Source organism: Danio rerio, chromosome 11, assembly GCF_052040795.2.
Source record: "Danio rerio strain M-AB ecotype USA chromosome 11, GRCz13ab, whole genome shotgun sequence".
Lineage (NCBI taxonomy): Eukaryota > Metazoa > Chordata > Actinopteri > Cypriniformes > Danionidae > Danio > Danio rerio.
In genome coordinates, this window is record NC_141031.1 from 47263295 (window position 1) to 47287915 (window position 24621).

Here is a 24621-nt window from a genome sequence, read left to right on the forward strand (position 1 = left end):
GGACTTAAACCAGTGACTTTCTTGCTATGAGGTGACAGTGCTAACCACTGAGCAACCGTGCCGCCCCTCTGGATGCTTTAATTACAAAAAAACAAAAATAAAGCAACTATTCACACTATAATGTCGTTCTTTTCTCTTTTCGTTCCTGTTTTAACACATTCTTTATCTGTTTTTAATCATTTGTTGTGTTTATTTCTTAGGCTGCTTTCACACCTACACTTTTGTTTCGGAACGTGTCTCGTTTGCCCAGTTAGCGCGGTTCGTTTGGCATATGTGAACAGGGCGATCGCGCTCTGTTCCGCGCCAAAGTAATCGCTCCGAGATCACTTGAGTGAGGTGGTCTCGGCTCGATTGAAACGAACCCTGGAGCGGTTCGATTACAGTGAGAAAGCGATCCGATACGAGCGCGGTTATATCACAGTGTTTATGGATATGTAATAGGCTTACGGCTATATGAAGAGAGAATTATGAGTAGGGCGGGAAGTTTCGCGAGTCTCTGGATGCCCGCAAACGAGTGATGATCTCCCGGTAATCTCGCGTCTCCCTCCCGGTCCTCAAATAGGCATCGTCGCGCACCCTTCTCACCCCTCCCCACCGCATCTCTCCTCAGACACGTCGCGCGCACCCTGTCAATCACCACCAAACCACCACCTCTCCTGACAGCTGAGCGGGACGCTGCAAAATAAACCCTGACCCTCTGACCAATGTGAGGAGAGTTTACTCGCACGTGACTTGTTTTAGCTCTTTTGGTCCGATTAGAAACTTTGCAGTCTGAAAGCGAACCGCTCCAAGAGCAAAGAGCAACAATGTAACAATTGTAATCTCTGCTTCAGAACAACTGAATCCATTCACAGGTGTGAACGCAGCCTTATTCTCCAAAACGTTACAGTTCAAAATATGGTAGAATCCGTAAAAGTAGGGCTGCTCGATTATGGGAAAATCGTAATCATAATCGTAATTATTTTAATACTAATTGTAATCACGATTATTCGAAACGGTTATCAGTTGAAGATCAATATATTCAGCAGTGTGATCAGCATTTGGCTGTTCTCTAAAGCCTACGATCAAAGCGCTGTGCGTAAAATGTTTACTTTAGTGCATCGCGTCATCAGCAGCTAAAAATCAATTCAATTGGCGTAAAACTAGGTGCGTGGTGCTTGCAGAGCAGATACTTGCTGGAGCAGTGGTCGCAAACCCTCGGGCCACAGACCGGCACCAGTCTATAGATCAATTGGTAACAGGTTGCACAAAAAATCATGAATTATTTTAGTTTTATTTAAAATCTGAATCTGAACAATCATTTATTTTGAAAAGACGTTTATTTTGAAAAATGACCGTATTTTCTTGTTACATCTCGCTTACCTGTGTGCCAAAATTTAACCCGCAGACTAGCGAAATAAGTAAGAACTGCAGCACGACGCGTTTGCGTATTCCAGGCGTACCCAGTTGAAAATATCTTAACTTTTCAGAATGCCGCACCGCGAGTCATGTGACGAGCCGACTGATCAGCTCCATATTTTGTATGGAATATAATTTTGTTGAATGAATATGACTCTGCCTCCTTTTCATGCTTTTATTTTCTCTCGGCTTGATTATTGCAATGCTATTTATACTGGTTTACCTAAGGGTTCTATAATGAAGTAGCTAATGATACAAAATGCAGCAGCCAGAGTTTTAATGAAATTGAAGAAACGAGAGCACATCACACCTGTATTAATAGAATTACACTGGTTATCTGTGCACCAAAGAATAGATTTTAAGATTCTTTTATTGGTTTATAAAGCACTTCACAACATGACACCTTCCTACATTTCCGACTGTTTATCAAAATATAATCCAAACCGTCTGCTACGCTCTTCCAGCGCTGGACTTTTAGAATTTTACTCTGTAAACCTGATGCGATCTGGCGGCACTTCCAGTATTCATGCTTTTAAAATGCATGTTAAGACACATCTTTTAAAATTGCGTATGAATGCACAAGCTTTTAAGGTGTATGCATTTGATCTATATTGTTTAGGTTTATGTGCATATGTATGGTGTGTGCTTGCATATGTAAAGACTATTGTGTGCGTGATCATGTGGATATATGCTTATATTTTGTGTACATGAATGCTTTTATCCGAGTATATGTGACAAGGTTATGTGGTCTATTGTTGTTGTTGTTTGTGAGGCACTTTGAGTTGCATGTATGTTGGAAAAGTGCTATACAAATAAAATGTATTGTGACGACCCCAGGACTTCAGTATGGATGTGGCAGATCCTGATTGGGTGCCTGGTTGTTCACTAATTGGCACAAACCATATGAAAGTGATTTGTGTGCTAGCTTCTGGGGGACGGTGTGGCTACAGGCCGTCCTCGTGTCAAGATCATCTCTTCATTTCTGCAACCTTATGGTTTTGTTTAGCATTATTTATTTGTGTAGTTAAAGTAGTTATTTTCTTTATTTTCCCCTAGATATTTGTTTGTTTGTTGATTTGTTGTTCTATTTAGTTTTATGTATAATAAATAAGTTGCATATACATTCTTTTGTTGTCCGAACTCTTTTATGTTGCGACTCAAACAAGGGGGTCGTAACAGTATTTATTATTATTTATTATGTTCGAACTGTGCAGTGCTGTAGCTGCTTAATTTGGTCAACTACACTACTTTATTTCAGTACTGATGATTACGGTGGCACTTGGAGAGACAATTTTTTTCTGCAGTGATACTTGGTGAAAAAAGTTGAATTACACCACACACTATGATCTGAAATCACTCATAAAATCTTGCTAAAAACACTAATTAATTTATAAATTGATCTCACTTTATTTACCATGCAGTTATAAAACTATGACTATAACAAACAATATATACTGTACATAAAACATTGAGCGATATTACGCAACTGAATGCAGACAAGCTCAACTTACCCAGTTTCTTTGCAGTAAACTTGGGTTCAACCAGAAATAAAGGTGTAAAATGTTGTTGAATCTCACCCTGGCTTTAACGTACGTGCGGAAAGACTTTCACAGCTGAAGGGTTTGGCCTTTAACCTTTATACGCTCGATATATAGAGTCTGAAGAAGAGCAAACTGAGCCTGTAAACAGCAGATTCTGGAGGATTACAGACGTCTGGATACTTACAGACACACACTAGAGACCCTCAACAGTCATTTGCATATGCAAATAAGCCTGAGGACTAATAAACTGAAAATAAGGCTGGATAACAATTAACAATAGGTCAATAGTAAAAATAAATAAACAATCAATTATTTAAAATTTAAATAATCAATCATTAAATAAAATAAATATTGGTGAGAATAAAATTATATTATTTATTATTTTAACAATTACAGTAAAATTAAAAACAACAAATTTAAGAGGCTAAAAATGCGTATATTGTATTGATATATGATGGATTCAGAGGCACAAAATGACAACAGGTTATTAATTAATAAATATCATAAAAATAAAAGTATTAGCAAACAAAATATTGTAACAATACAGTGCAGTATAGTACAGAATACGACTATTCATAAAAAATTATAATACTTTTAGAAATATTTGCGTTATTAAACATTTTTATTAGTAAGAATTAAAAAAATACAACTGTTTAATAATAATTATTATAATCATGTTAAAACTAAATATAAATATTTAATATTTTTTCATTTCCCAGAGATGGGTTGCGGCTGGAAGGGCATCTGCTGCGTAAAAACTTGCAGGATAAATTGGCGGTTCATTCCGCTGTGGCGACCCCGGATTAATAAAGGGACTAAGCCGACAAGAAAATGAATGAATGAATGAATTAATTTATATTTTTCAGCATTAATTAAAAGTTGGGGACAGTGGCTCAGTGGTTTGCACAATCGCCTCACAGCAAGGGCATCACTGGTTCAAGTACCGGCTGGGTCATTCTGCGTTTCTGTGTGGAGTTTGCATGTGTGTGCGTGTGTGTGTGCATGCGTGCGTGCGTGCATGTGTGTGTGTGTGTGTGTTGGTGTTTGAGTGTTATTGGTGAAATTCTCCATCAGCTGAGTCACACTGATGATCTGCACACAATACACACTCAACAATAGAAAGTGCAGACATAATCAGCAGCAGGATTACACACACACACACACACACACACAAATTATCGGTATGTTATACAGTAAACAACTGTAAAATGAACACATCTAAAGGCAAGTTTTAATGAACTGCACAAAAAATCTTATAATTTACAGTGGAAAACAAAAGTATAAATGAACAGCCCAAAATTTCCTTTCCCAAATAAACCATTTTCTATCAGTTAGGTACAACAACAACAACATTTAAATTAGACAAAAAAAAGTGCTAAAAATTTATAAAATAAATAAATAAAAATATAAAACTTAGTTCTTTGCATTTGTTGTATTTTTCTATGCAAAAACATCGCAGCATTTTAACTAATGTAAACTAATGTAGAGTAAATATATAGACATTATAAACATATGTTAAGTTATATAACCAATAAAAATAGCCAAAATGTCAACAAAACTAATATGTGAATTAAAAATAAATCACAAGTTAACATAATTCAAACTAATAAAACCTCACTTTAAATAATAGTAAAATAACAACTGCTGGAAAAATAAAACTATTTATTGAATTCAATTAAACAATTACACTAAATATATATATATATATATATATATATATATATATATATATATATATATATATATATATATATATATATATATATATATATATAATTAAATAAAAAATAAATGAAGAAAAAAACATTATTTTATCTCAAGCTGGTTTTCAATGCAACATTTGATATTTTCATCTGGTTTAAGTAAATGTACTAACATAACTAAACCTGAAATATTAATACAAGGTAAAACAGACATTTAAAAATATACAGAAAAATAAAACAACTAAATTGCTAAAAATTAAAAATTTAAATATTTTACATATATTAATACCTCAAAACACTATTGTCAAGTATTGTCAAGCCTTGCAGTTACTACTCATCAAAAAACATATCAAACACATACACTGCTTTAAATCACATCATTCAATCCTCACCAAATCAGCTGGAAGAATCAGCACATCACAGAAATACAGGTTTCAGGACCAAAAAGACAAATTTAGGACCTTTTTAAGACCATTATGAATAAAATTTCAGACTTAAACACAGCTAAACACTGATTTAAAAAAAGAGTTTTATACTGCCCCTATCAAAAAAATCTAGTTTCGCTATTTCTCAGCCAACTACAGCACACTATTACAGTGAACTTAAGAGGTTTTAAGGCCAAAAATGTACGTTCTGTATTTTAATATTGTTTAAGCCAGTTTTAAGAAAAATATAAGAAATTAAAACAACAAAACTCCTAAAAATTAAACTACAAATATATTGCATGAATTAGATCTCAAAAATACTAACTCAAGTATTGTCAAGCCTTTCAATTACTGCTCAATAAACAACATATCAAATAATACACTGCTGTAAATCACATCATTCATTCATCACCGAATCAGCTGGAACGATCAGCACAGAAATACGAGGTTTCAAATCCAAAAATACCCATTTAAGACATTTTAAGACCAATATGAATACAATTTTAAACATAAACACGGCTAAACACTAAAATTAAAGAGTTTTACTTCCCCCATCAAAAAAATCTAGTTTAACTATTTCTTAGTCAGCTACAGCACAATATTACAGTAAACTTAAGAGGTTTTAAGGCCAGAATTGTACGTTTTTGTAATTTATTATATTTTAAGCCACTTTTAAGAAACAAATAATTAAATAAAACAACAAAACTACTAAAAATGGAAAATAGTACCTCAGAAAAATACTAACTCAAGTATTGTCAAGCCTTTCAATTACTGTTTATTAAACATCATATCAAATAATACACTGCTGTAAATCACATCATTCACCAAATCAGCTGGATTATCAGCACAGAAATACGAGGTTTCAGGTCCAAAAACACACATTTAAGACCTTTTAAAACCAATATGAATACAATCTTAAACATAAACACGACTAAACACTAAAATATAAAAAGCGTTTTACTTTCCCCATCAAAAAAATCTAGTTTAGCTATTTCTTAGTCAGCTACAGCACAAAATTACAGTGAACTTAAGAGGTTTTCAGGCCTAAAATGTATGATTATGTAATTTAATATATTTTAAGCCACTTTTGAGAAAAAAATAAATAAATAAAACAACAAAACTACTAAAAATAGAAATTAGTACCTCAGAAAAATACTAACTCAAAAATTGTCAAGCCTTTCAATTACTATTCATTAAACATCATATCAAATAATACACTGCTGTAAATCACCGCATTCATTCATCACCAATTCAGCTGGATTATCAGCACAGAAATACAAGGTTTCAGGTCCAAAAACACACATTTAAGACATTTTAAGATCAATATGAATACAATCTTAAACATAAACACGGCTAAACACTAAAATATAAAAAGAGTTTGACTTCCCTCATCAAAAAAATCAAGTTTAGCTATTTCTTGTATACCTACAACACGATATTACAGTGAACATAAGAGGTTTTAAGGCCTAAGATGTACGTTTTTGCATCTTAACACATTTTTAAGCCACTCTTGTATGCAATAAAGTCAAGGTAGCTGGTTGCAAACAGTTTATAAGAGCTGAATGTCAACAAACAAATGAAATGTAGTGATGTTCAACTACATTTGTTTGTTTAAATTTAGCCCATTTCAATTGTTTGCAACCACTAACCTTAAAAAAACAAATGTAAATCCAATGAATATATTTTTCAGTGTGTGTGTGTGTGTGTGTGTGTGTGTGTGTGTGTACCTGAGTTAGCAGATCAGTGTTTCCCTCTCCATAATGGAGCGTCCCGCTCGCATCACAGCTCAAAATCTGTCTGATTACTGACACCAGCAGCAAAACAATGAGCTCAGAGCAGCAGCCAATCAGAGCGCTCGGATGAGTCACCTAGACCACAGAGCAAACCACTTCTACAAGCAGAGGGGGATTATAGTGGAAAACTCATGAAAACTCAAGAATAAAGCCCTCATCTGAGCTGAAATCATGATATGTGTCGTGTTTTAGTATATGAAGTATGAAAAGCAGATAGTAAATGATCTGCTGTGGTTGTGTAAATGTGTTGTTGTGCTGCTGGTAAATCTCCAGTGTGTGTAATTGGATTCAGGGGTCAGTGGCCTCAGTTTAGAGCTGTACGTGACTCTGGTGTCCTCACATTGATCAAACTCAACTGCTTTTACTCTAAAATGCATGTTTGATTACTAATAAGTCACTGCATGTAGCTGTTTTGTGCCTTAAACATTTTTTAAGACTCGATTAAGGCTGGGTGGTAAGACAAAATCCCAATATGATCCAATGTAATCTAACTTCTGATAATAATAATATATAGAATTAAAGTCAGAATTATTGTATATTTGGAATATTTTATATTTTTCCCATAATTTCTGTTTAATGGAGATACGATTTCAATACACTTTTAATCATGATCGTTTTAATAGCTCATTTCTAATCACTGATTTCTCTTTGTCATGATGCCAGTAAATAATATTAGACTAGATATTCTTCAAGACACTAGTATTCAGCTTAAAGTGACATGTAAAGGCTTCACTAGGGTAAATAGGGTAAACTTAGGGTAATTAGGCAAGTCATTGTATAACAGTGGTTTGTTCTGGAGACAATCCAACACTAATATTGCTGAAGGAGCGAATAATATTGACCTTAAAATGAATTTAAAACTATTAAAAACTGATTTTATTCTAGCCCAAATAAAACAAATCAGACTTTCCAGAAGAACAAATATTAGAGGAAATACTGTGAGAAATTGCTGAATATGTTCAACATCATTTGGAAAATATCAATCAATTTTGCACAGGAAGGTGAATCATTTTGCCCGTAACTGTCTATATATGTGTATCAGGCCCGGATTGGCTAATCGGGAGGACCGGGAGAATTCCTGGTGGGCCGGTCTGTTTTTTGGCCGTGAGGGCCGGTGTCCCAAGCTGCTTGCACTCTCAGCAGTCACACTTTTTCATCTGTTTGTTTATTTGACCATAGCTTTACTCTTTTTTTCATTGTTTTGCCGCAGCGCTGCTCTTTTTATCTATTTTCTCGCAGCCCTGTGAGCACAATGCAGCCTGCAGGTTAACTAAAGTTAATGATGATGATGTAATGTAACTATCAACCCCAAACAGCGGCACCTTAGTGAATATAAGAATTTGTATAATTGATATTAATGAATAATAAACCTGCTCAATGAAAATCAAATGATTCACTACATTAATAAATCTGACATAACTCGATCAGAAATCTAAAAAGGAAAAAGAGAAAAAGATTGAGCCATCAAAAGAAAGTAGTGCTGTGTCTTACGGGTCACAAGTCATTACTTACTTTTTAATGCCATTTTACTAGCGCCATTGTGGTCCAGTGATAAGTGCGTTGCAACGCTGCTGACCCGTGTTCGAAACTCATCTGTAAAATTATTATTGATTTTTTTTTTCATTTTTATTGTAAAGACATATAATACTGTTAGGGTTGTTGAGCATTTGAATTTCTAAAGCAGCTGTTTTCCTGAAAAAGACGTGATAGTGAAATTAGAAACTGAATTGGAATCAGTCGTGAACTGAGGTGGGCCGGTGTGGCTTGAAACTCCAGGGCTGAAAATGAGTCCCACTCCGGCCCTGATGTGTATGCATTTACCAGGCCCGGATTAAGAATTCAGAAGCCCCTGGGCACAATGTCTTGTAGGTTACCTGGCCGCACATCTAGTTGAATAAAACAAATTTGATTATTAAGATGGGTTGCGGCTGGAAGGGCATCCGCTGCGTAAAAACTTGCAGGATAAGTTGGCGGTTCATTCCGCTGTGGCGACCCCGGATTAATAAAGGGACTTAGCCGACAAGAAAATGAAATGAATGAATGAATGTGTTAAACAATTGGAGGAGGAGAAAATGCTTCTGAATGAATCTCTTTAGTTCACTGAAGGCATTTAGGAAACAGATGTACAGTTCACCAGCAGCACTAGATGGCGCTGTAAGGCCTGAAATGCTTTGATTGGGTTTCAGAGTCAGTCCTGGTAAAGGGAATATAACCTTGAACTGTAATTAACATGCTTCAATATAACATGGATTAATTAATCTGACCAAATAAAGCTGCTAAATTACACTAGAAACAAAACAACTGGACATCTAGTAGTGCATTTACTAAGGATTATTTTAGTTCACTTTATTTGTTCCTCGTGTGCATGAACTCTGCTGTAAACAGCTTTAGTGAGTCTGCGCATGCACTTCATCAGTCTGTGTAGTTTTTGCCTGATGCTGATCAGATATAAATGTGTGTGTGTGTGCAAGTGTGTGTGTGTGTGTGTGTGTGTGTGTGTGTGTGCGTGTGTGTCTGTGTGTGTGTGTTTGAGTCAGTAATGTTGGTCTGCAGCTCTCCATTGTGTCAGATGTGAAATGTTGTTGTGCTGATTGTAAAAGGCCTCAGCCCTCCATCAGTCTATGGAGTCAGTTAAGACTTAAAAGAAATTCACGCGAAAGACACGATGTACACAGGCGTAGCCAAATTCATATGCATAAATAAAAGTGCGTAAAAAATGTATTTATATTCACAAAAACAATTCACGTGCACAAAAAAAATACATTTTCAGAAAATACGTTTCACAAATGCAAAACACCATTTGCAAAATGTATAAGAGTGTACAAAACACTTTGAATGTTTAAAACTTTCAAGTTCATCCTGAATGAGAATGTGCAAATCCTCTACCCTATTAAATTCTCTGATTTTCACTGACTAAAAACTTAATTTGTTAATTAAAAAACTTAATTTGTTATATTCTTATGCCCCATATGGTGACGCAGACGTCTCTAAAACCCCACAGGTGGACAAATCTAAACTTGTTTTTATTCAAACTAATATAAATATGCATGCAATAAACACAACTGATAATAATAATAACATTATACAAAAGCAAGTTGTCATGAATAAACTGAAAAAGCCCCCCGAGGTGAAGAAGTCCTAGGCAGTAGCTGTTAGGCATTAATAGGAGGCAGTGGTCTTTATATTCATGTAGAAAATTATATTTTTTTGTAATATTTTTGAATCCTTTAATTGTTTTCATCTGATGAAGATACCTGTGTATTGCTTTACTTCCTGTGTGTATTAAGCCAGTGCTTCTCAACTTTGGGTCGCGGGAACATTTTCAGGGGGTCGTGGAGTGTGTGTTCAAAAAAACAACAAAAGTTTAATTTTTTACTTATTTTTCTTAAACCTGACTTTTATTTTGAAATGCACATGCGACAACTGTACCATTTGACAAGTGAAATTTCATTTAATTATAGCAACAAATATGTTGAAGCGCAAGTACAACCCCGAATATGTAAAGTATGGATTTACATATATTTATGACAAAAAAGACTTAAAGGGCACCTAGGTTACGCCTTTTTTCATATTTAATATAACTCTTTTGCATCTCTAGAATGTGTATGTAAAGTTTCAGCTCAAAACACCCATCAGATTTTTCAATATACCTTTTACTAGATCCTGTTTTATACTGATTTCCAGCAGGGGGTGGTTTTGTCGTACTGCGCCTTTAAGACGAGTCTTCCCCGCCGACTGTTTCTACGTGTCTTCCCGCGTGCTTTAATCTCCTCCCTCGGCTGCGTCAGACAACAGACAGACTTAAAGCAAGAAGGTCTCACGTAGTGTTTGAGAGATACTACAGTAAGAACTTTACTAATCAGTGTTTGATGTGCAGTCGCGTTGATGAGTCACACGATATATCGTTACAAAGTTCGCGCGCGCGCACACACACGCACGCACACCGCAGCTGACACACACACACACACAGAGACAGGCAGGCAGACAGAGCGCGCTTAGCTTTGCACTGTTTTTGCACGCAAATGTGTCAGGATACAGGCTAACCTCCACTGCTGTGTGGATATCGGTTATGTTAATGTACAAAATAAACCCGATTTAACGTCCACAAACCGGGATCGAAGCATCTTCTTTTATAATTGTTCTGACACGCGGCTGTGCTGATGAAGTAAAGCTGAAGTAAATCGCTGTAATTCATTACACGCATGCCCTGTTTTAAAACACTTTAAACATGTGAAACTCACTCTTAATCACATTTGATGATGACTGATGATCCTCGCGAACTGAACAGACCTTTTATTCCCGGTTGCTTTGAGTATGTCTGGTCTTGTTGACATATACACGTGACAACCGGAACATGTTAATACGCGAAGCTGTCAATCAATTCGGGCGGGGGGATCGCACTCCTACGTAAAGTTGCGGTCGGTCTGATAACCGCTTCAATTGGTCCACCCTTTTTATGTTGTTAAATGGAAAAAAAAGGACTGGGTGTGTTTACATCACCCCAATATGACGGTCTACACACTATATATACACATATGTCTGTCCAAACAGCTTGAAAAGTAGATTTTTCACCATAGGTGCCCTTTAAAAGCCTCAGTGTGTCATATGTAGTGAGGTGAACTAGTGAAACCTTCTAAATTAAAACGACATTTAGAAACCAGACAACATGTTTTATTAACAGTTCAGTTTAGTTCATGGTACTTTTCCTATAACCACTGTTTACAGTGTTTGTCGTTTTTACTGTGTGATATTTCTATAATTTGATCCATTTTGTTAAATGACAGCAATTAAATATTGTCTATTTGTAAGACTTGGTGATTTTGATGTATCTGTCACGACTTGTTTATGTTAACAAATAAATACTAATTAATTATAATTCCTAATATTGTATTATAGTTCCTACAAATTTGGGTCGTGGCCTGATGACCATGTAAAAATGTGGGTCTCATGGCCAAACCAGTTGAGAACCCCTGTATGAAGCAATGTGTACGTGTTTAAGGTGCATAACTAACACACTCTGCACTGGACTTTAGAGCAGCTTTCAGCTTTCAATCTATGAAATGTTCAGCCTTTGTGCTTTGTTTTGTTTGTTTGCTTGTTTCTACACCCGTACACAGCGCTAAAGTCCAGCATCTTTACATTGGCACACTGTCTTGACCAGTGCGGTTTGAATGACACTTGTCCTGGGAGCCCTGTACAAATGTGGCGGCGCTACTAACGCATGCTCAAGAGTCTGTATGCGATATCTAGTGTATATATCTATGTGCAGTTGCTAGCGATTTTTAAATAGTTGTCAAAGTGTTCTGAGTGGTTGCAAGAGGGCTGCTATAAAGGTTATCTGGGGTTTAAAACCTTCCTGCTGTGCATTTCTGAATTATTAGTTGAAATATGTTTGCATCAGGGCTAGATTTGTCCCTGAATTGGACAGCAATCCAGCTAGAGGATGATTCTAAATTCTGCCAGTGTCTATAAAGGGCAATGCAAACTAAATAATAACAGTAAACCTTCTAATGGTGCCAGTTTGCATGATGAAACTGTGAATCCTACCGTTTTATTCCCAGGGAGAGTGTGTTGTGTGAGCTTTTAATCAGACAAATGGCCTCCAGTCTGTACCCGCTGAGCAGGACTGAGTTAACACTGACAATCTGGTCACCGATCTGCAGTCGACCCCGCGCCGCTCCACTGCCGTCCTCTACCTAAACACACACACACACACACACACACACACACACACACACACACACATACATACACACACACACACATACACACACACACACACACACACACACACACGCACACACACACATACACACACATACACACACACACACACGCACACACACACATACACACACACACACACACACACATACACACACACACACACACACACAAAACAAGTGAAAACAAATATAGGCATCCGCTGTACTGCAGACATTATTACTGAATGTTTAATATAGCTGTATGACAGAAGTCCTGATAACACAAGCAGAAATAAAACCAGCGGTGACGAAGCGGCTCTTTTCCTGCTCGTTTCTGACACGTCTACGGTCATATATGGAGTTTATTATTATTAGGATGGATGTGGTTTGTGTCTCTGCTGATAAGTGATAAGTGGGAAAACATGACGTCAACATAACTTAATTCTTTAAAAATATATCGGTCACACTTTACAATAAGGTTAATGCATTTACTAACATGAGCTAATCATGAACAACACATGTTCAGCATTTATTAATCATAATTGAACATTTACTAATGCATTATTAACATTTAAGTCCATGCTTGTTAACATTAGCTAATGCACCATGAGTTAACATGAACTAACAACGAACTACTGTATTTACATTAACTAACATGAACAAATACAGCAGTAAATGTATTGTTTATTGTTTGTTCATGTTAGTAAATGCATTAATTAACATTAACTAATGAACCTTATTGTAACGTGTGACCAATAAATCAAACCAACACCACACCATTAAACCTCAAGCGAGAATTTGAGTGAATTATATAACAGCAAAAAGTTTCAGCTAACAATAATAATTATTATTCATATCATTGTTATTATTATACATATAATTATATACTTATTAATGACTAATATTTATTCATACACTTTCCTTTAGCTTAGTCCCTTTATTCATCAGGGGTCGCCACAGCGGAATGAACCGCCAACTATTCCAGCATATGTTTTACGCAGCAGATGCCCTTCCAGCTGCAACCCAGCACCCATACACACTCATTCACACACACACTCAAACACTACGGCCAATTTAGTTCAATTCCCCTATAGCGCATGTGTTTGGACTGTGAGGGAAACCGGAGCACCCAGAGGAAACCCACACCAACACGGGGAGAACATGCAAACTCCACACAGAAATGCCAACTGACCCAGTCGGGACTCAAACCAGTGACTTTCTTGCTGTGAGGGGATCATTCTACCCACTGAGCCACCATGACACCCTCAATTATAATTTATATTATTCAAATGTAATGTTAAAGATGATGTAAATTCGTCTGTGCCAGTGGCGTAGTGCAGGGGTGGCCAACCCTGTTCCTGGAGAGCCACCTTCCTGCAGATTTCAGTTGCTACCCATATCAAACACACCTGAACCAATTAATTAGGACCTGAACACCACGTGATAATTACAGGCAGGTGTGTTTGATATGGGTTGCAACTAAAATCTGCAGGAAGGTAGATCTCCAGGAACAGGGTTGGCCACCCCTGGCGTAGTGGAAAGTAGAAAAACCCTAAAATATAATGATAAAAAATGATGTAAATTTAAATAATATTAATTAATATTTAACATTTATTCATTATATTTTACATTTAGCCACTGATACTTGAATCATTACATGCATTAAACATCATAGATTATCATTATTATTATGACCTTCAGTGTAAAGTTATAAAGGCACAGGTCAGGAGAAGAGGCTGCAAAACATTTCAGTCACACTTTACAAGAAGGTTTCATTAGTTTACATATTTACTAACATGAACTAATAATGAGCGACAGTTGTACAGCATTTATTAACCATAATTCAACATTTACTGATGCATTATTGACATGGCGACGCAGTGGCGCAGTAGGTAGTGCTGTCGCTTCACAGCAAGAAGGTCGCTGGATCGAACCTCGGCTCAGTTGGCGTTTCTGTGTGGAGTTTGCATGTTCTCCCTGCGTTCGCGTGGGTTTCCTCCGGGTGCTCCGGTTTCCCCCACAGTCCAAAGACATGCGGTACAGGTGGGCTAAATTGTCCGTTGTGTGTGTGTGTGTGTGGATGTTTCCCAGAGATGGGTTGCAGCTCGATGGGCATCCGCTGTGTAAAAACATGCTGGATAAGTTGGCGGTTCATTCCGCTGTGGTGACCCCGGATTAATAAAGGAACTAAGCTGAAAAGAAAATGAATGAATGAACATGCAAACTGCACACAGAAACTCGAACCAGCGACCTTCTTGCTGTGAGGCCACAGTGCTAACCACTAAGCCACTGTCACTTTCATTTATTTGCTTATTCTTTATTTATTTATTATTATTATTGTTTATAATAATATCTAGAGAAATAAGTCTGTAAAATAACAGAAAGTGTACTGGCAATTTTTATAGTGTCTATAGCATAATATACAACACCAACCCAGACAATACAGCCCTGCACACTATTACACATACTCATAAAAGTCCGTTTTTACACCTTTTCAAGGTTAAAAGTTGTTGGAAGTAAGATCAAGCTCACATAATGCAACTCAAAAGCAGAAATAAACTGAGAAAAGTAAAAAGACGAATCACAGCATACAGAAAACTGCTCATGTACGAGTATTTTTACAGTGCAGAGAGCATCATGGGAAACAGAAAGGTGCATCGGCTGCGCTTCAGTCAAAGGAAACCCGAGTGCAGGAGTTAAATATTCAGCATCTGAAACTCTAGATATCGCCCTGTCTCGCACGCACAGCAGCTGATCACAGGTCAGTCCTGCACTCAGACTAGAGACAGCAATGTTTGGTTTATTCGTGCAGAAACGCAGTCAAACACCAGCGGTGGATTCTGGAGCTCAGTGTGCACCTTCAATACTACATTACAAATAACTTTAGAGCAATTTTGAAGAATTGCAGGAAATTACAGAAAGAAATGTTGGGGGTTTTCATTAGAGCTAGGTGGTTTATTTTTTCATGCAGTTTAATCTACAAGGGACATAATTTGTGCAGATCACTACAAACTTAATTATTAAACTTGTGAAAACAAACAGAAGAGGTGCTGTAGAAACAAACAAATAAACAAAAGTCGCATATTTAAAATTAATTAACATTTTAAATATCGTCACCTTAAAATGATATGGTCTGACATTTTTGCCAAAATTGATTTATTGACATATTCTTATTAAATGACAACTTATTTACATTATGGGATGTTTTTTATAAGTTGTTTACATTTTAAGGCTTTTTATTTAAAACACAACTGTTGCACACATACTGTTTGCTATATGGATTGCAAAAACTTTAAAAGCTCAATATATCGAAATCATTCAGAACTCAGAGAGAACCTTATAATTTAAAGGTGTAGACATACAGATTTTAATCATATTTACATTAAAATAAATAAGAAAATTTCTATTAACGTGCATAAAATATTCCACTATAAATAATCTTGTAATAATAATAATATTAAATAATATTTAATAACAAAAGACTTTTAAATTCAATATATAAACTTTTGATTAAAATAAAAAGGCATACATGCAAACTTTTGTTAAAAATATGTTACAAAATAGACAAATATTTTCATGTAATGGTCATTCATTCGTTTTCTTTTCGGCTTGGTGCCTTTATTAATCCGTGTAATCCGAAATCCATGTAATGTTTTTATTGTAATTATATAATATACAAAATTAAAAAACAAACTAATTAAAAGCATACTCACATAAAATGTTTGTATCTATTTTAAAATTATAAAAAATATATATAAATATAACTTCAACCTAATCCAAAAAAATATAATATTTATAATAATCATTTAAAATAGTTTGTGTTGTTGTTTTTGCAACACTAAAATATAATAATAATTCTAATATAATAATGTTCAGAAATTCAGACGAGCATAACTTCAGTGTTCAAATAGTTTTCAACAATATTTTTTTATTTATAAATAAAATTATGTTTAAAAAATTTAAAGGTTAAAATTCTAAATTATTTATTTATTAATTCTATCAAATTCCCTAATTCAATATTCTTTGATTCTATCGATCAGACATGCTTTTTGACAGTGTATTATTTTTTGCTTTTTGACAGTGTGTGTGTGTGTGTGTGTGTGTATATATATATATATATATATATATATATATATATATATATATATATATATATATATATATATATATATATATATATATAAATAAATAAATAAATATATATATATATATATATATATATATATATATATATATATATATATATATATATATATTTATATATATTTTTTTTTAATATAGATATTTAAATAATTGTATTAATTGATTAAACCTAATGCAAAAAAAAAAACACTAAAATATACAACAAACAAAACTAAAATGTTTTCTAACATGTTGACAGTTCGCTGTTTACTTTAGATAAGTTAACGATATATGGCAAAGAGAACCGTCCAGTACTGATCTGCGATGACTTTAGTGTGTATTTGGTGTGTATTTTCGTACCCGGGTGATGATCAGCGGCTCGCGGTACTCCAGTCCCCCTCTGACAGTGAAGCCCCACGGTGATCCTCCGCGCCGCTGGAGCTCCACAAACAGCGGTCCATCCTCACCTGCGTCCCCCGGGGAAAGCGCTCCATTCCCGGCCTGCAGAATCTCCATGCGCCGGTCACTCATTCAGCTCTTCCAGAGCCGCGCTGGTTGTCATTCTCTGCTTAAAACACTGATAAAAACACACGTAAATCTTGACGGACGAACACATGAATCCTCAAGCGTCGATAGTTTCAGGAGAAACTGTTGGAAGTTATTGTAAACTTCACTATAAACGCGAGAACAGCGCCACCTGCTGACAAACATTCATTACAAACATGAATTAATTCTCTTATTGTGCTTTTAAGATGAATATTAATTTAATGTGTATCTTATAACTCTACGAGATGAAAATAAATAAAAATGTGGGATATTAGCGTCCAATTACTAATCTGAGTTGCTAAAACTGAGATTTCATGACTTATCAGAAATAAATAGTAATTCATGTATAGCTGCAAGCTTCAAATAAACAAACCAGAAATAAATAAATAGGGTTTTAATTTTTGTAAATAATGTCAGAATAAATGCACAATTCAATATTGGATTTAAAACCTTTTGCAAGTGTGTTTTTGATCAGCAGAGGTCAGCGTGAGGTCAGTTTTCTTTAATACCTGTCATAACTTTATTTTTCTCTAAACTGAGTGTCTGAAGTGTGCTGATGGATTCTGGATTATACAGAGATCTGACCTGCATAAACTATATCCATATAAACAATAAGAACCTGCTATTAATACTCATCTGAGTTCCTAGGAATGAGGAAATTGTTTCATAATAGGGTTTACAGTCATTTGTTGTAAAATGTCATAGTTTGTTCCTCATTTTGAGTGTTTTTGGATGTTCATAATTAAGCTTTTGCAGGCTGTAAATTGAGCTTTTCCTTGTCACAACACTTACCAGGTAGCAATGAATTCTGGCCCAGATTTGGCACAGCAGGCATTCATCCAGCACTGGTCAGCTGGCGTTTCTGTGTGGAGTTTGCATGCTCTCCCCGTGTTGGCGTGGGTTTCCTTCGGGTGCTCCGGTCTCCCCCACAGTCCAAATTGATCAACTAAACTGGCCGTAGTGTATGAGTGTGTGTGAATGAGTGTGTATGGGTGTTTCCCAGTACTGGGTTGCAGCTGGAAGGGCATCCACTGTGTAAAACATATGCTGGAATAGTTGGTGGTTCATTCCGCTAAATCAGAGACTAAGCTGAAGGAATGACACTGCTCTAAACAGTATGCTCAAACATGCTCACATTTGCATTTGTCTTCAGATTAAAACAGCATGCCGATGACTCAACTCTGGCTGCGACCTTTGACCTGGAGGAGAAAGGAAAGTCATTTCATCAGGAGGAAGTTCAGCACGCTCGAGTCTGTTTCAGCGAATTTACAAAAGCCCATCATTCTGCAACTCCAGTGCAGAACAACTGAAGTTCAGATCAACAACACATGAACACATCACTGGTGTATATGAGTGACCTGTGAGTTCAAAGTACACATGAGATCAAAACTAGCCATGTTGATGCTGTTAGCTCACATTGGTGTTTTTGTGATGATTAATTCATCTGTGCATGTCATTAAGAAAAAAAAACTGTGGTCACACTTTAAAGGGCCATGAAACCCCCTCGTTTCAGCAGGGTGTTTTCACACCTCTACTTTGGAAAAAGTCAGAAAAGTGGGCGTGTCCAGCTCTGTTTAGGGGGAGTGTCGGAGGAACTAAAGTGGGAGGGTGTGGGAGTGTCTATTTGCCACGCGCGAGTTTCAGAGTCAAAATAAACACAGAGGAGAAAGTGATGGTGTTTAACCTACATGGACATCTGTAGTCGAATTATTTGCCAAATGATTAAATGGTGGACTTTAACTGCAGTTTGACTCTTTCATTCAGGGAATTCATTCATGTCCCTTGCGACAAACGAGATATTTGATTGGAGGAACTGCTGTAAGTGTGTATTTTTCATGCAATGTTTGATACCGCACGGCGAATGAGAGAAAAAAACCCTCCGCATTTCCCGGAAACTTAAGCTGCTTTTCCACTATCGTGCCAAACCGTTCTAAGAACACTTCGGTACGGTTACGGTTGTTTCTCCACTGAGCCTGGAACGGCGCGGCACGATTACAAACCGTTCTTGGCCCGGAATTTTCGGCACGGTTAGACAACCGTGCTGAACTGTGCTGACAGATTCTGTGTGTTGACGTCGCGACTCGGTTGCTAAGCTACCACAGCTGGCTCAGCAGAAGCGCGCTAGTCATCAGACATCCTCAATAAACTACAGTACATTTAATATAAAATAATGATCCAGGTCTAAACGATATTTGAAAAGGATTTTAAAACCATAGAGCAGTCTCTGGAAGAGAAGTGAATAACTCATCACATTCTTACAAAGATATTTTATTCATTAAAGTTATTATTTTATTGACTTGAATACAGACCTACATCGCTTGCCTGAATGTGAGTTTATTGCACGCAGCGCTGTATTCCACAGCAGAAAACTCGCTCTGATCCGGGAGAGACATGCAAGCGACTTGCGCTGCTGACTTTTTTTTCCTGCTGCGCATCGAATAAAGCGAATAAAGTCACGCTTTGCATCGTCGATGTCCAAATTCCACAACAACATCACTATATCCATGGAACACGAACTTGCAGACTCTTTTAACAACGAGGAAATAATTGCACTTTTTAATTCAAAGCCAGGACAGCTTGTTAATACCGGCGAGACCACCTGAAGGACGGCATGTTCGTGTTGTAATGTCGGCCGTCCAAAAGACTTTGCTTGAAAGCTTTACGGAGCGGCACTGTAACTGTCCAAGGTACTGTTGTATGATTTATATTATAGCATATGCACTAATAAACAAGTCAAAAGAATGAATGAATTAAATAAATATGGATTCTTAAATGTCAGTATTGCTTTTACTTAAAAAATATCAATACGTTTTCACAAATGTTTTATAAAAATAAAATGAGCAATTTTTATCATTTCAGCTATAGGCAATTATATGATTCAATTATACATAAGTTATATGACATTTATGAGGCATATAACATGTTTCTGTGTTTTTTTTTTTGTGTGGTGATCTTTAATATAGCTTCGCAAATATTTTCTAAAACGTCTAGCAATAATTCGCCTACAGCTTGTTAGTTAATTATGAACACAAAAATAATTATAATAATAAAAATAAAATGATCAAAATAAAAAGATAATAGAGCATCATTTTGCTATATATAATAGTGCTTTATATGCTTTAAATCCTGCGATATATTTTCATATTCGTTTTTTTTTTTTCACTTGCTGCATTCGTTATTTAATGTTTGAATAGTAAAACAAATAACAGCCATCGCTTAATTGGTTTCATTTTACCATCAAAATGTAGTATATTTTATATCATTATCAACTTTTTATATAAAAACGCAGTGTAATTTAAATAATTGTTTAAAATGAAATAATTTAAGTGCTGTGTTTTTATTAGTGAAAGTGCCCGCTCACCTTTGACAAGGCCTGTCCAAAATTATATTTCTGCCACTATAATGCAAATGCATTATTATTGTTGTCTTATCATTGTTTATTTTTCTGTTATGTTCAGAGATTTTAAATATTATTTATTTCCCCTCCAATTATTTTCAATCATCACGTTACATTTTGGTAATTTTCCCTCCAAATAAAATTTGGCCAGAGCTGCGCAACATATGAATAAATAAGGGTGCACATGTACCTATATTTAGCACCCCTATGATAGAGCGGCATAACAGTGTTTAGTCACATGGTTGCTTTTGCTTTTATGAAAAAAATTAATAAATAGTTTCGGCTCTTATTTAACTTTAATTGAACAAAGGGAGCCGTTTACATTGCGTTACCAAGGCAACTACTGATGCGTTTTGTGTAATGTTTTAAAGAGCTTTGTCGCAGCACGACAGTGGAAAATGAAACCGTATCCGTGCTGTCTGGCCCGGTTTGGCACGGAATGGAACAGTTCTGTTTAAAGAACGATTCAGCACGATAGTGGAAAAGCGGCTTTAGATGCACACGGCAGGTAGCGTCAGAAAGCCGCGTGTGTTATTCCGGTCACTAAATGCGGTGAAAATCCTACACGAGGTTAAAGTTTGGTTGTGGTGCTAACATGTTTACACTCGGTGCAATAGTTAGTTCAATACGAACAAACTGAATAAACAGAGCACTGGCCGCTCACTTACCAAATCTGTAGAGACAGGACAATCACCAGCAACTAGAGCCGCGTCTTTATTAAGAGGAGACTAAAGCGAATCCGGATCTCAGCGTTTGCAGATGAGAACAGCTCTCAGGTAAACAATAATCCTCCTTAGACACGTAAGTTATTGTTGTGGAGCGTCGCGTACACTGTTAATCCACACGTGACTCCAGCTGCGCTCTCACAGAGAGAAAATGAAAACAAAACTTCACTGCAGCAAACTATAAAAGCAACACTTCACGCTTGTTTCGCCAACACAACGTGGCGTCTCTGTCGTCTAAACACTGTGACAGTAATGAATATTAATGAAGTTGCACAATAGAGTGCGCTGATTGGTTTGAACCAAGCTTTACTCATGCATTAATGCAGCACACTGTAAGACGTAATAAGACACACTCTGGCACAGACGTCCAGTCTGCACGCTGGAATACACGCTATTATGTCATGACCGTGACGCAGCTTCAACAATTCGTTTCAAACCGGAAGTACGAATTTGCTTAAATTAACGCAAAAACAACCAATTTACACTTTTTAGTGAAATATAGGTGTCCTAATAGTGTTTTTAGCAGTGTGGGACACATATACCACTGTCAACAGCTCAACACATGTGTTCTGGTGTTTCGGGACCCTTTAACAGTCTGTTTGTTGAATTCTCATTGGATTATCAGTAGACTGTTCGGGTTAGTGTAGGTTCACATGTACTTGCAAAGTTTCTTATGGTCAGTGAAATGCCTGTTGATGGAGCAGATATTAAGCAGACAGTCTAGTCTACTAAGGCCGTACTCACACTATGCACAATTGTCTCGAACCGGGTCAAAGCACGCTTGTCCCCCTCCTGTCTCCCCCGACAGCCCGCACTCACACTACGATCGGGCCTGGGCACGCTTGTGTCATCAATGCTGCGCTGTTCAGTGAGCGCTCTCGCTCAGCACAGTGGAGATTTCTCTAGTTATATCGTGTCAGTCGTTTGTTATGCAGTGACATGCAGTCAAATATTTCGCCAAACAGTCCTTAGGGATGCGGTGACACAGTCAGATATTTCGCCGAACAGATCCGCCACTTTTGGCGCTCATAAACAATCATAAAGCTCTCGTGCTGCAGGAATGAGGAGGTCTGCTGAAGGCACAGCTGTCGTGCTGTGAGGGGTTTGCGACTTTAATAATCTACGGCAGTTTGTGTTCACTGAACAGTAAGAATGATTAATAAATCCATATGAAACAGCCCCTTTAAAGTCACGTCAGGCTTTCAGTTTCGGGATTTGGCGTGTTTTGCACTCACACTACAAGCGTACCGCGCCAAAGCCCAAGTGAACCGCGCACACCTCTTCCAACCGGGCCAGGGCCGGCCAAGTGAATCGTGCCTGAGCCCGATTCAGCGCACTCACACTTCTCAAACGATCTGGGAAACAGGCCTGGGCACGGTACGGATGGCATAGTGTAAGTGTTAACAAAACTGTTTGCCCTTGTAATCTTTTATTATAGTGGCTTGAGAAAGCCAACACACTGTTATAAAAACATATTACTCTTCTGTCTTCTTCCTCTTAGACTATTTTAAGAACGCATCTCCTTCTAGAACATTTATACTCCAAACCTCCAAACTAGACTGACTCAGGTTGCTCTCTTTTCCACGGTTTTCCGAAAACTGACCTGGAAAATTCAGAAAAGTCCCATAGACTTGATATTGGACCAAACTTTGTGACCTCATAACTTTGTGCCAGACTGTCATACAGACTTAAGGTTGGGCATTTAACTCAGACTACCAATCTGCCAATCACTGACCACCTTTCAACTTACTAGCCACACCCTAGCAACCACTTACAGCACCCAAGCAAACTGTCCCATTGACTTCCATTATAAAAAACTGCCATTGACTTAACATTGGACATACTGATAACACACACCAATCCATACAAGAAACATACTAATCATACTAGTAACATGCTAATTCATACTAGAAACATGCTAATTTATACTAGAAACATGCTAATTTATACTAGAAACATGCTAACTACATGCTAGAACCATGCTAATAATATGCTAGTTTATGCTAGAAACTTTCTACCAACATGCTAATTCATATTACAACAATGATTATTATTGTTAACAACTGCGTATGCACATTTACAGCTTTGTCTGTACGCAATGTTTTAGTATTAATTTAACGCAAGTCTTCGTACATGAAGCCCCTGGTGAACTAAATTGGTTGTAGTGCATGACCTCTGATGAATAAAGAGGCTAAGCCTAGGGAAATGAATGAATGAATGATCTCTTTCCTCCAGCTGTGTTGTATTGCAGTGTTGTAAAAAGCACTGTAGAAATAAAGATTAATTGAATTGAATTGAAAACGATGGATGGACATTTCAATGCTGCAGTATTGATTCATCCATTCTAACATGCTTATGTTTGGTTTAGGAATATCAATAATATAAAATTACATTACAGAACACTTTCAAATGGTTTGTCAGGGGTTTTGTCTAATGTTTGTTCTAAAATTTGCCCAGGACTGTTTTAAATAACATATAAATAACAACAAAAATAAGGCATATAATATAGGTGTGCATATTTAAAGAGCCTTAGTGGAATTATAGAATCTTGAATGTTTCATAAAAAAACAAAAATAATAATAATAAATATATAATACAATAAAAAAAACATTTTAATGTCTTTATTTATTAGCATTGTCATTAATGGTGTTTATGTTTCAAATCTTTAAACAGCAGAAAAGAAAAATTTCAGTTAGTTAATTTGCATAGATGCATAATAATAATAACAACTTAAATATTAATAACATACGCTTCCTTTTCATTGTTATATTTACAGTCCAAAAATAATTTTTTATTAATGAATTTGGAAAATCACACCAGATTTTGCTTGTAAACTGAAAATTACTAAAAATATGTGGTACAAAAAATTTACAAAAAAAGTCCCATTTAAACTTTTTTATAAAACAGTATATATTTATGCTGTCAATAATTGTGTCAATCATTTTAGAATAGATCATTTTTCTCTATTTATGTCAAATTATACAATAATGTTTTAAAATGTTTGATATTTTATATTTTATTTATTTATGAAGCAAATAAAAGGAAAAAGTGAAAATCCTATAAAATCTACACTTTAAAAACACACTGGGTCCCACACAATCTCTTAAAGTTGTCCTAATGCAACTTGATTAAGTTAAGTTCATGGTTTTTTTTTTTCATTTTAAGTTGATTGAACATAAACCAGTAAACAAAAACAAAAAAAGAAAACTCAGAAACTGCATTGTTTCAGCTTATTTTAAATAAGTAGTTAGAACAAGCAGCAAGAT

At 36.1% G+C, this 24621-nt stretch overlaps 1 protein-coding gene across 4 annotated transcripts in view; it reads right to left on the reverse strand.

The window, feature by feature from the left end:
* shroom2b (shroom family member 2b) overlaps positions 1–24621 on the reverse strand; it is a 45599-nt gene that overhangs the window by 18040 nt on the left and 2938 nt on the right. Inside the window, exons 2-5 of one of the 4 annotated variants that reach the window (XM_087274149.1) lie at positions 18369–18432; positions 18026–18264; positions 17048–17264; positions 12408–12556 (exon numbers count right to left, since the gene is read on the reverse strand). In XM_087274149.1, the coding sequence (XP_087130275.1) occupies positions 12408–12556; positions 17048–17218 (320 nt within the window). In that variant the 5' untranslated portion in view covers positions 17219–17264; positions 18026–18264; positions 18369–18432. Of the gene's footprint in view, positions 1–6794; positions 6959–12407; positions 12557–17047; positions 17338–18025; positions 18265–18368; positions 18433–24621 lie in introns of those variants that run through there. The other 3 variants (XM_087274150.1, XM_087274148.1, XM_087274151.1) reach the window with 3 other exon arrangements.